General features: G+C 31.0%; 2 protein-coding genes across 2 annotated transcripts; both read left to right on the top strand.

Moving 5' to 3' along the window:
• Positions 1-489: 489 nt before the first annotated feature.
• Positions 490-2,337, top strand: LOC112711289 (RING-H2 finger protein ATL16). The gene has a single exon (XM_025763907.3). The coding sequence runs from the start codon at positions 1,080-1,082 to the stop codon at positions 2,136-2,138; it is 1,059 nt and encodes a 352-aa protein (XP_025619692.1). The 5' UTR covers positions 490-1,079; the 3' UTR covers positions 2,139-2,337.
• Positions 2,338-8,769: 6,432 nt separating this feature from the next.
• Positions 8,770-12,620, top strand: LOC112711290 (electron transfer flavoprotein subunit beta, mitochondrial). The gene is made up of 5 exons (XM_025763908.2): positions 8,770-8,986; positions 9,090-9,374; positions 10,399-10,479; positions 11,669-11,763; positions 12,282-12,620. The coding sequence occupies exons 1-5, from the start codon at positions 8,918-8,920 to the stop codon at positions 12,505-12,507; spliced, it is 756 nt and encodes a 251-aa protein (XP_025619693.1). The 5' UTR covers positions 8,770-8,917; the 3' UTR covers positions 12,508-12,620.
• The last annotated feature ends 1,080 nt before the right edge of the window (positions 12,621-13,700 follow it).

A 13,700-nucleotide genomic window follows, 5' to 3' on the forward strand; every position in this document is an offset into this window, starting at 1 on the left:
TCCTCATCAATAGTTAATAATGTGAAATTGTAAATCAATCAGATAATAGAATAATTATTATGCATTGGACCATAAAATTCATATTTAGATTTCAATATATAAATTTAAAAATGCTACACCGAATTAAGATATACTAAGCTTGCCATTTTATTCAGTGATTTTATGTTGGGTCTTAACTTGACAATGAAAAATATTTACACTGAAAAGGTGACTACAATTTATTGAGTTAAATTTTTATTAAAGAATATGCATTCTCTAGTAGCAGTGACGAAGACAAAAGGTATTTTATAATTCAATATACATTTATGAGGCAATGGCAATAACCACATGGTACATTGGTTAGGCCTTGGCCATTATTGTGTAAACGCTAACCACTACCATTCTTGCTGGACCGCCACCCACTGTATAAATTCTCCAATATTTTAATTGGACCATACTACTCCATATTATGTATGTCACATAATAAATTAAAATATTCTAAGTGTGAGTGTGTGACCGAGACACTTCAACAATATTTCTAGCTAGCCAAACCCCTCCTCAGAAATTCACCAACTACGTTTTCTGGTCTAATAAGACCCACCCTCCAACCTTAATTAATTAAATAAACAAAAAAATCATATTTTTTTTCATGATTCTTAATTAATAAGCCCTTTAATTTCTTGTCCCCCCCTCATTACCACCCTCATTTATATACCACCTGGGTTTCGCTTTTCTTCTCCCTTCTCCACATACTCCTGAATCCTCCATTTTTTTTTCTCTTCTATTGAATCAAAGTCAGGTTCTTCTTCTTCTTCTTTCTTTCTAGTTGAACAACAACCACGTACTTGAACCATTAATTTAGTCCTTACTCATATTCTTTCTTTCTTGACCAAAATCCATTGACCTATAAGGCTATAAATCATAGGTACAAATGCTACACATTTTCTAGGAAAGAGCCATTTCTTTTCCCTCTAAACACTTTCCATTGGTGGGGTATGTATGCTACATATTAATTAATGTCGTGTTTTAATGTTCAAGATCTGAGAGAAGAAGAAGAACACATTACCCTGCATTCTCTCTACTAACATCTGAATCTGAATATGGATCTTGTAATGAGAAGACACATGATTTATGTGTCATTGTCAGAATCAGAATCTATTTCTCCAAATCCAGGGACTGATCATGCGCATTCATCTTCAGGAACAAGCTTTCCAATCATAGCAATTGCCATAATAGGAATAATGGCCACAGCATTCTTGCTAGTAAGCTACTACATCTTTGTCATCAAATGCTGCCTCAATTGGCACCGAATCGATATCTTGCGGCGGTTCTCTCCTTCCAGAAGGCGCGGCGGCGGCAGCGACGATCCAGCCTTAGCAGTATACTCAAGCGGAATACAAGCAGAGCCTCGGGGGCTGGACGAGGCGGTTATAAGGCTAATTCCGGTGATTGGGTACAAGAATTCGCAGCACAGCAGCTGCGAATGCGCGGTTTGCTTGAATGAATTTCAAGAACATGACAAGCTAAGGATTATTCCAAATTGTAGCCATGTTTTTCACATTGATTGCATTGATGTTTGGCTTCAGAACAATGCAAATTGCCCTCTTTGTAGGACAAGCATTTCATTAACAAGTAGGTTCAGCATTCATCAGCTTCTAACTCCTCCAACAATTTCTTCTTCTTCTCCTCCTTCTTCTTCTTCTTCTTCATCTTCATCACCACAACAATTGATTGAAGATGAAGACTTTGTTGTTATTGAATTGGGTGATGAGCGTGTTCGTGGTTTGGAATCATCACCATTACCAAGAACATGTTCTGTTGTTAGTTCTTCACCAAGGAAGAAAGGAATGAAGCTGAAGAAAGTGACAAGCATGGGGGATGAGTGCATTGACATGAGAGGCAATAAAGATGAGAACTTTTCAGTGCAACCAATCAGAAGATCTTTCTCTATGGATTCTTCAGGGGATAGGAAATTCTATTTGGCAGTTCAAGAAGCTTTGAAGCAGCAACAACAACAGCAGCAGCAGCAGCACAACAACACCATTGAAGGCTGCAGTGGTGGAAGTGCAAGTGGAAGAGCTAAGAGATCATTCTTTTCATTTGGATATGGAAGTGGCAGATCCAGAAGTTCCGTGCTACCTGTTCTTTTGGACTCTTAAGGAAATTTTCGTTTTTTTTTTTTCTTTTTTTTGCTTGTGTTTGCAACTTGCAGCAACTTCATTAGGATTCTTTTCTAGTTTTCTTTCTTTCTTTTTTAATTTTGTGAGATAGAGATGTTAGATGTATGAATAGGTCATAGGATTTTATGACATGCAAATGCAAAGATTCAATTATTGATTTAATCTTAATTTGAAACCATGATTCTTCTCCTTTTTTTAAAATTTTTTTCTATCAGGTTGGTTTTATTTTATTAAAGTCACTCCCGGTGTTTATAAAGTGCATTTTTTTATATCAAGATATATATAAAGAATATTAGAGACTCAGCAGAATTTATTATTTTAGTTATTAGTTAATTATTAATATTTAAAAATATAAAATAACATATGATATTAAATTATTAAATTAAAAAATTAAGTTAATAACTAAGTAATAATAAAAAACAATAAATTTTCATGATGACCACTTCTCATGTCTATATTTCACTCGATGAAATCAAATATAATGAGATGAGTCTCACTTCAATCAACATACATTTGATAATTTCACCTTAATTAACTTACATTTCATTTCTGTAGACACCATCGAAAAATTTCTCTTGTATTAAATCTGCTTTTAAAAGTTATAAGAAAATAAAGTTATACACTTTTTTAACTATTATAACATAATAATTTTTATTTTTTTCGAAAGGGCATGGAACTATGATAATGAGCATCATTGCAGAAATCATCACATTTTTTTACCTTTCTTAGGCAAAACGTTTCCACACCACATATGGATCAATTAATTTATTCCTTATGTTATTCTAGAAATATCAAAAAAGTTACACAGGGAAATCTGGCTTTTATTTCTATACAGAAAAGTACCACTGTACTAGTTGGAAATGAAACAAAATAAATGGGAAAAAAAGAAGGCAACAATTTGCCAAAAGGGAGAATCCAAAGGGTGAATAAAGTAGATAGATAAAGCTATTCCTATCTATCCTCCAGAATTGATTATAAATAGAGATGGGTCCTTTTCATTTTGATATTGATAAAATAGTATATAGTTTAGTAATAATATAATACAACCACCAAAATTATGTGCATACTGGTTGTGTCTGTGTGTTATGGTACTGCTGGTAGATAGAAGGAAGGTTTGATCATATTTGGTTGGTCTGTTTGGTGATTCCTTTTTCTTGTTCCACAATTTTTATCTGCTTCCAGCTTGTATGAATCAATCATTAATTTGTGGTTGAAATATTTTATATAACTAACCAAACCACAGCCAAAATTATTATAGCTTAGTAGTAATAGTACATTAGTAGTAGCCCGTCATTATTGTCAATTGTCAATAATAATAATAATAGTAGTAGTAGTAATAATTTCTCCACAACCCAAAATTTCTCAGCAATTGCAAAAACACATACACTAATTCTTTCAAGCATTGTGACATAGCCAACCCTTTAATTTTTCTTTTTCCCATGCAATCTCCGGATCCACTAAGATAAGAACTAATCCATCATAAATCAGAATTTTATTTAAGAATTTAATATTAACCAATGAATTAATACATATAGAATTCTAATACTTGATTTTAATTAGAGTAATTTGTGTAATCTTCTTAGAACCACTTATTGTTGTTTCCATAATAGGGTTGTTCCTTCACAAATTTGGCATGTGCAATTTGTGAACATGTGAACATAAGCATGGGCATAGGCTACAAGATCTGTTGCACATTTCGGCAAACCCGTGAGATGTTGGCTTCATCACTGTCAAAAGGTAATGGGTAAGAACGAACACTACAAAAAGGAGGTTCAATTGAATCTGAATCTTGATCCCCCAAACCAGGAACGAATCATCTTTACTGAAAATGGCCCTTGCCTTATGTCTTGTTTATATATGAACCATGAACACAATTTGATTTAAAAAGGTTTATCATCTCAGATCAAATAATATTAATAACAACTCCGCTAATTTACTTGTCTAGTAGCTGACGTATCAAAATAAAATTAAATCAAAAAAATTATTAGAATTAATATAATTCATACTTAATTAATATAGAAAGTTCTATATATAAAAGTATAAAATGGGTAATGCTAGGGAGAAAAAAAAAACAGGCAGAACTTGTTTTATTTAACATTCATTAATTGTCGCGACAATCAATGAATCCCAAATAAAGTAAGTTATTGCTGTTTTTGGCTGATTTTTTTTTTTGTTACCAAATATTTCTGGTATAAAATATGTAATTTTTATTGTGATCTTACGTATTTTAAAAACAACCATATTACGTCAACACTAAAAACTAGTCATTAGATCAATTACTTATATAAAATACATAATAAAAATAAATTAAATAATATGTAGCTTTATATATAAATACATGAACTAATTTAATTATTGATTTTTAGTATACTCGTGGCATTTTTATTAACAAATATATTCATCTCATTTAACCCCAAATGTTATCAAGATTCCAGATAATACTTATTGCTTAATGCATGTCTTATTTTCTGCTTTATACTCTCCGGACACATTCTCCAGAGAAAAAAAGTTATATCCTTTAATTGTTCCTGGAATAGAGAAGATAGGGGATGCAAAATTTGAACCAAATAAAAAGAAAGAAAGAGAGAAAACTATTCAAAGTTTTGATGGGGAATATTACAAGGACTTTTTTGGAATCATATAATCTCACAAGGACTGGAAAAATATATATTGGAAAAATTATTCGATATATGTTGGGCCTGTTGGGTTAGATTTTTGGACTTACATTGATTGAGTTACATTGAACCAAGATATTAAGTCCATATATCATGCGAGATTTTGGTTTAATGGTAAAATTTTTAATTATTTAACCAAAAAAATAAAAAAATTTATCATGCAATAAATATATTCAAATTTAAAACTTGACTGAGGCTAATAATAGAAAAAACTTTTAATTTATATTAGTCAATGACTCAACATTTTTAATCTAATAATTTAACATTATGCTTTTAAATATCATTAACTAACCGGCAAAACAATAAATTATGCACATGTATCAAAACATCTTTAGCAGAAAGAAACATAAGACGTGTATAAAAAAACACTAATTGGAATATTAGAACTTACTAGAAATAAAACTAACGTTATCGTGTTAATACTTAATACCACTTATTTTTAGGTGAAATTTGACACTATAACAAAGCATTGTGGTTAATATTTATGAGAATAATAGAGTCCTTGGTGTGTTGGTCAAAAGTTTGGCAATTCATAAGCGTGGGCATGGAGTACAAGATCTGTTGCACACTTTGGCTATGTTGGCTTCATTCATGTCAAAACCTAGTGCCCGTGTGGAAGAACATTACAAAGATGTTCATTCTGATCCCCCAAAAACGGGAAAGAATCATCTTTACCGAAAATGAGGCATGCATGCTTTGCAACTTGCAACACTACCATCTTAGCTTCTTATATTTCCACACAAACTTTGATTTAAAAAGGTTTATTTTTGTCAGACCAAATAAATAATAATTATTAAAAAGGAAAAACAATAAGAAAACAAAAGCTGATGAATCTGAATTCTGAATTTCTGACCCCCCAAATTGGGGAAAGAATCATCTTTTGTGAAAATGAGCCATGCTTTGCAACACAACAATAATCCTCTTATATATCAACAAACAATTTGATTTATGAATGTTTATTTTGTCAGACCAAATATTAATAATATTAAAATAAAAAAAAACTGAATCTGAATTCTGATCCCCAAAATGGGGAAAGAATCATCTTTAGTGAAAATGAGTGCATGCTTTTGCGTCTAATTTTTTTAGGCCAACGTAAAAATCTTCTTTTATGTGAACACAGAAGACACAATATGATGTAAAAAGGTATATATTGTCAGACCATTAAATAAATAAATGTATATATTGTTTTCTGGCTTTTTCGTTGCTAATTATCTTATCTTCGGGTTATACTCCACATACATGACAAGTTGACAACATAAACATTCGCATGCATGCAAAGTTTGATATAATATTTGAAAGACTTTCAAGTGTACTCCAATTATTTTAATTGTTGATACGAATTATAAAAAATATATATATAATATATATTAATTAAAATCAATGATTAAAATAATTAGAATATCAGTGTTTTCAGTACACTTAAAATTTTTTCTATAATATTATTATTCTTTTTATATAAAAAATGATACCGAATGAAATTTTGTTCTGTCGAATTCCACAAAGTTTTCCTTTCTTGTGTGTCACAAATACCACAAAGATTTAAAATTCATAAATAAGGAAGTAAATATTACAAAGAGCAATACTAGGGACTAGTAATTTTTATGATTATTAGCCATCAATTAGCCATCAATGATGATTTGATGGTGTGAGATTTCATCCAATGACTCACCTTTTTCTACTGGTTACATGCTGACCAAAATTCAATAAAACTGCTGGTTTCCTAGACTTTTTCTATTATAAATTTAGAATTACTTATAAAGTATTATGTAAATAATAAAATTATTCATTAAAAAAAGGTTTGCTCGATACCCCTGAAAGACCTGATCTGTTTGACTAATTTTGATTTTTGGTAAATAATTTTGTCTTCATTTCCTGCTTTTTCGAATTTTCACTCGTTTTTTTGGTGTTTTTTCCTCATCGAAGTGATATTATTTTTGGATAATTATTATGGTAGTTGAATATTTTTGTTTTTAAGCTGGTGTTACTTTAATATATGAAGAGAAGCCCAACTATTTGTCGGTTGGGTCTGGTCTGGGAAGCTATTGCAACTTGGGTTTGGTATTTTAGCCTAGCTTATAATTATTTGGCTCAGTATTTTTGTGTAGGAAAATTTATTGGATTCTCTTTGCAAGGAACCCATCAGTCTTTGATAAGAAAAGTAACTTCAACCCATTAGTCCTGTTCGAAAACGAAAAAATAACTCCAACTCGTTAGTCCACTCCTCATGTAAGAGATCTAACATAACGCACGCCCTATCATCAAGCGGTACAACGTTTGTCAATCAACTTTAACTCATATGGCATATTTTTCTTTCCAAACTTCATAGATCTAGGATTCAAATTTTAGAGATTGTAATTGAAAAAAATTTGGTAAATATGTAAAGAGTGTGTGAATGTATTATGTACTTAAAATTGGGATTATCTAATTTATTGGATTACTTAAAATTTAAAATTATTCAATCCACGAATAAAAAAAAAAACAGAATAAATATTCGATTCCGATCTCATAAAACTCAAACAAATATTTTTGTCAAACGATACTAATTTTTTATAAATTTAATGTTGATTTAATTTTTTATTAGTCATTAAATTCATGATGATAAAAAATTACTATTTACTCAACTAACATTCATGACACTGCTTTGATTTGATCTATCAACTTAGGGTATACATTATTTTTATTTTGAAGACACACTAAGGTTTTCTAAAAATATAAAGTTGGGCGATGCAATGGATGGGATAAAGATGGATGATATGCAGTTTCTATGCCTCAGATCATGTGACGTACCGTATATGATAAGAAGTTAAGAAACAACACCTAACTCGGATTTAAGATAAGATCACATGCCAACCAGTTCTTTCTTGTATCAGTTTCTTACTCAAAAAATGCCACAATCTGAATAATAGAAAGCCATGCTAATTTAGAAGAGCGCAAAATCAACCAAGAGTATCATCATTTAGGGTAGAGGTAAAATAAATCAACCAAACAAGTACCTTCAATATAGTTGTCCTCCTTCTTTTCTATAATTGTTTATATAGTATTTGAGAAACTAAAAAAAAAAATGAATAAAATATGTTTTTTATTTCTAAGATTTGTAATTTTTTTTAAATATTCCTAATTTTTAATTTTATTCAATTTTGTCTTTAATATTTTTAATTTATTCAAGTTTATCTTTAACGTTTTCAATTTGTTTCAAAATTATCTCTAAATATTTTCAATTTTATTCCCAACATCAACATCTCAGATGGAATTAACATCCAAAAATAATTTTAATACAAATCGAAAATATTAGAGACAAAATTAAATACAATTAAATGTTAAAAATATTTTTAAAAAAATTACAAACGTTAAAAACAAAAAAATATACCTTACTCAAAAAATATTAATCACTTAATATTTGTTTAAAACTTAAATTTTAACTTAAATCTAATAACCTATAATAAAATCTGTTCATTTAACCTTGTATTTTTGGACTTCATCTATTCATTTTACTTGAAAAAAAAACCCTAGTCTATTCTTACACGGCCTTGATTAAAAATTTTATAATATTGTTGAATTACTAATAATCCTGATTGTTTTATATTTAATTTTCTATTTCATTTAAAAAAATACAAAAAATAAAACAAAAATTAAATTAAAAAAATTATAATTATTTTTTTATAAAATTCTAAAAACAGAAAAATGTTAAAAGTAAAAACTACTTCAGACTGTAACTGAGATATTAATCTTTCAATATAATGAACTTAAATAAGAAGTCAACTTTTTCAAACTAATTTTTGAAATTCTTTCTTAATCACAAATTCTAAATCCTACATTTTAACTTCAAATCCTCATCATAAATCTCAGTTATTTAAAAAAAAGAAAAGAAAAAAAGTAAAAAAAAAACCATAATAAAAAATTGTCTAATATAGTTAATTGAAAAATAATTTCTATACTTATAAATTCTAATAAAAAAAGGGGGCGAAGTAGTCAAGTGTGCCTTTTGCATCGTCATCTGCTGCTGCTGCTGCTTCTTCTTCTTCACAGAGACTACAACACTTCAAATACATGCACACTCTTCTCTGAACTGTAATCATCATCACCATGAAGATAATGGTAGCCATAAAACGCGTAATCGATTACGCCGTCAAGATCAGAGTCAAACCCGACAAGGTAACCACGAAACCAACCTCAATTCTTTTATATATACGACCACCCTTTTTCTGGAGCTTCCAAAGTCGGGAAGTTGATCTAAAAACGACACCGTTTTTGGCAGAGTGGGGTGGTGACGCAGAACGTGAAGATGTCGATGAACCCATTCTGCGAGATAGCGCTGGAAGAGGCGCTGCGAATGAGAGAGAGTGGGTTGGCGTCTGAGGTTGTGGCAGTGACCATGGGACCCTCTCAGTGCCTTGACACTCTCAGAACTGGTCTCGCCATGGGAGCTGATAGGGGCATCCACGTGGACTCTACTTCTGCTCTTCACCCTCTCCATGTTGCCAAGATCTTGATGAACCTTGTGCAGATTGAGAAACCTTCCCTTATCATTCTTGGCAAACAGGTACTTCTTCTCTTTTTTCTCAGTAGCTTTTCCTCTGCAATTTCACTAATCCAGTAAAATGATTAAGGACCTCACAATTTAGCTACGAGTAATATGAATATCCAAATCAGTCCCCCAAAATTTTAGTCGGACAATTTAATCCTCGATTTTATTTTGTCGGACATATCAATCCAATTCTCATGTCAAATCTTGCTAAAACGTTAGACAATTCAATTCCTGTCATTATTTAATTAAAAATATAACCATCCTTAAAAAATTTTAAAATTCTCATATCAGTTCCTTCATATGAACTGGCAATCTCATATGGAGACTAATTTATTTAAAGAAATAAAAGTTTGAGGACCGATTTGATGATTAAAATTTGTTGAGGATTAAAGTGTTCGACTAAAACTTTCTTAGGGACTGAGTTGGGATATTACTCATTTAGCTACAGAAGAAAACCCCTGAAAGATTGAATTGCTGAAAGTTTAGAACTTTAGTCACAAAAAAGAAAGCCTTTCAATTTTCTATTTTTCTGGAGCTAAGTTGGTGCTTTATGTATTTTGTTGGTGAATTTTAATTGGGTGGTTTGCCGATTTGGCTTCTTTAGTCTATTACATTGTTTGTTATGTTTTTTTCTCCAAGTAGTGATGAGTTTTGTGGTGATTCATGATGTGATTTGATATTTTGGTTTTGTTGATGACAAATCAAAGTGGATTTGATGTTTAGTGCTTAAAATGAAGGGTGTTACTGTTATCTTTCATGATCTAAAAGCAAATTAAGATGTTGTTTTAGCTGTGTTAAGTAATGAATACAAGGTTTTTCTTCCCCCTTTTGTGTATCAAGAAGCACTTTTATTGAGTTTTTGTTCTAGAGTGCTTGGCTAAAGTATAGAATTACTTTTCATTGGCAGCAGAAGTAGAATATTTTCTGTTTGAGAAGAAATTGGGGCTTCTCCCCTAGGAAGCTATAACGGAAAAAAAAATGGATATGTTTTTGTACACATTTGAAAATGATATAATGAGAATATTTGTGATGGTCACAGGCCATTGATGATGATTGCAACCAAACAGGGCAGATGGTAGCAGGACTCCTCAACTGGCCTCAAGGGACTTTTGCTTCAAAGGTTAGTCCGTCATCCAATCATCCATGTCTTCTATAAACTTAGTCATTGTGCATTCGCTTCACTATTATTATCTATGACATGTATTGGTTCTGTTGGTTCAATGTTAGCATGGTGTAAATCAATTAACTTTTGGTTCTCTCTAAAACACAAAGCAGATTTTTTTTTTTTTTGTGACTATGCTGATTTTGCCTCTGCATATCATTGTGCATGCATCCTTGGTTTTGGCTTATCAGGACGGAACTACTTTGTCATTTGGGAAAATGATTCAACACGAGTCAAACGACAAAGTTCGTTCTTTTTACATTAGACTGGGTAGATAAACTTGACATTTGTACGTTGGTTTGTAAATGAAAAAATATTTAGTAGTTAGAGTTTTGGTTTAGATTTTGGAGCAACCCTTTCTTGTCTCCTAAATAGCTATAGGCAACACCTTCTAAGCTTAAGAATCAAGCATTTGCTCCAACCATGTGGTGGGGATTTCCAAAGGACAAATCAAACATGAGTCAGATTGGAAAGAAAGAATACACTCATGGAACTATGAAATCTCTTATAGATGTATGTGTGTGTCTATGTGTATGCTTTATACCATAGGGAATTGTTTGTAATTGCTGAGCTATATGTGTGACGTTGGTGACTTTAGGAATATGCTCTTTTGAAAAGTATTCTACTGCATTTGATTACGCTTCTTGTTTATCCTTTCTATATTGTTGATGCTACTTTTCTTTGTTAGATAAGACCTTGTTCGATCATCATTTCATGTCAATTTTTATTTTGAAACTTCAATGTGCTTCAGACTTCAGATTTTGCCATTATTGCATCTTCTCCATCTAACTATGACTCATAGTTTGATGAAGTCTATGACCTAAGAAATTACTGATCTAGTTGATGATTTAGGTTGCTGCTTCTCGAGTGAATCACTTGGCTGTCCAGGTGTTATATGCTTCATCTGCTAAATCTGAACCCGGGGCAATTTTATTTTGCAGTATGATTTTTTCACTGTTAATTAAGTAGTACTATGCGGCAGACATAGAGAAGAAACCCTGGAAACTGCTATTCAGTTATAATAATTTGTTTTAGGCTAAAGTATAAGTATTTGCACCTTTTCTCTTCGGGGTCTGTTTGATGCTTAATTATTAACTTATTTGTTTTAATTAACTTATTGTATAACTAAATCCTGGCTTTCCAGTAGGTTGTCCTTGATAAAGAGAAAGAGGAAGTTACAGTGGATAGAGAGGTTGATGATGGAATCGAGACTGTGCAGTTGAAATTACCAGCAGTAATAACGTAAGTTGCACCTTCTGTTAAGCATGCTATGTACTCTCTAGATTCTTAAAAGGCTTTGTATTTTTAACTTGCTTTCTCTTGGTCACGTTTTCCACCCTTGGAACAATGAGCTGTGTATTGAACTTAAGGTTCCACTAAAGTTAGGGTAATCAAAAGATTATTTTATTATACAATTACCGCATTCATTGGAACATATTAGTGTCGCATTTGAGATTCAAGTACCAGTATCTTTTGATAAAATGATGGGAGAATGGATGCATCAAAGTTGTACTTATGGCATCTCGGGCATATCTTGTAAATATGTAACAATGGCAACAAAGTCTTTCTTTGAGTAAATTTTTTGTTAGACATATTTCACACAAAAATCACTTGGAGAAATTAGATCATACATTCATACTCAACAATGAAATTTTTGTGAGCCATGTAAGAGAGAATACATGCAAACGTTATGATCCTATAACATTATTTACCTAGAAATTTAACCTCAGATGTGTGTTGTTTTTTCTTGCTTGATGCAGAACTGATCTGAGACTGAACCAACCAAGGTATGCAACACTTCCCAACATCATGAAAGCAAAATCAAAGCCCATAAAGAAGTTCACTCCTCAAGAGTTGAATGTGGAAATCAAATCTGATTTGGAAATTGTGGAAGTCACTGAACCCCCCAAAAGGAAAGCAGGGGTCATGGTCTCTTCTGTTGATGATCTCATTGACAAACTCAAAAATGAGGCCAAAGTCATTTGATGATTATTATTGTTCTTTCCTTTGCTGCCAAATCATTTACTTCTCACCAAAGTTTTAATTATGTAACAAAATTGTGGCTCATTTTTTTCTATATTATAAATAATTTGGTGATATGTATTAATATTTTAGAGTTATTGTGTTTTACCCTGCTATCGTTCTGACAATTTTTTTGAAAGACACAACGTGAATGACGTTTTGTGAGTGAATAATAATTTTTATATAAATAAAAATAAAACAGCGTTGACGTTTTGTATTAAAAAAAGAATATTTTTAATTATTATTTTTTTTAATTGGCAAAAAGAAAAATGGCGGTGATGTTTTGTGGCGTCAGAAAAACTCCCACAAAGACTTTAAACACGATGTTTTGGCCATTTTGGTGAGTTACACCAATTAGTCTCATATTAAAATAAAGTTACAAGATTGTCATACAAGATCAAATCACACAATAAATAAAATGTTTTTCGTACAAGCTCTTAATATATATCATGAGATATCATGGTATCATGTCATGTCTGGCAATGATTAATTGTTTTTTCACATAAAGATAAACTTGGTATACCATGCGTTAAGATAATAAATAATGATAACTAGCGTTTTAATAATCATTCCTACGAACGTATCAGCTATTGAATTAAATAATTGATAGTTTTTATCTTCATTTGAATTGGTGACTTTGCACAACTTTTGTGCTAAGTGATTTGGGAATTTAACAACTACTTACACTAATCACATCGTTTGAAAACAAAAAAGGCTTATAAGAAATATTACAACATAATTTTGGTTGGTGAATGTTGATGTTTAATTGCTCAAAAAAACATGAAAGCATGTGAAAGATAATTTATAGTTTATTTTGTCACATGTTAAAAAACCTGAAGGGAAGTCACAAGGGTCAAAGAAATGGCGTAGCAAAAGCATTTACGATATCTGACCTCCTTGGAATGGTTGGTAACAGATTGATCGAGTTATTCAGCATTTGCCACTTGAGTTTTCTGTCTCCTTGGTTGCTTTTATATATATATATATATATATATATATATATATATATATATATATATATATATATATATATATATATATATCTCAACAGGTAGATAATTTTATTAGATGGAATAAGGTTTTTCATGCTAAACAAATTGAAGTTAGAGATTATTTAATTCTTTACGGAAAAATTAGGAGAAGGGATACAAGTATAC

This window comes from Arachis hypogaea, chromosome 9 (genome assembly GCF_003086295.3).
Source record: "Arachis hypogaea cultivar Tifrunner chromosome 9, arahy.Tifrunner.gnm2.J5K5, whole genome shotgun sequence".
Classification (NCBI taxonomy): Eukaryota; Viridiplantae; Streptophyta; class Magnoliopsida; order Fabales; family Fabaceae; genus Arachis; species Arachis hypogaea.

Excerpts from the sequence above, each read along its gene's own strand:
- LOC112711289 (XM_025763907.3), top strand. The coding sequence starts at position 1,080 with ATGGATCTTGTAATGAGAAGACACATGATTTATGTGTCATTGTCAGAA.
- LOC112711290 (XM_025763908.2), top strand. The coding sequence starts at position 8,918 with ATGAAGATAATGGTAGCCATAAAACGCGTAATCGATTACGCCGTCAAG. Across the intron at positions 9,375-10,398 it reads TTATCATTCTTGGCAAACAG|GCCATTGATGATGATTGCAA; the intron begins GTACTTCTTCTC and ends TGATGGTCACAG. Across the intron at positions 10,480-11,668 it reads AAGGGACTTTTGCTTCAAAG|GTTGTCCTTGATAAAGAGAA; the intron begins GTTAGTCCGTCA and ends GCTTTCCAGTAG.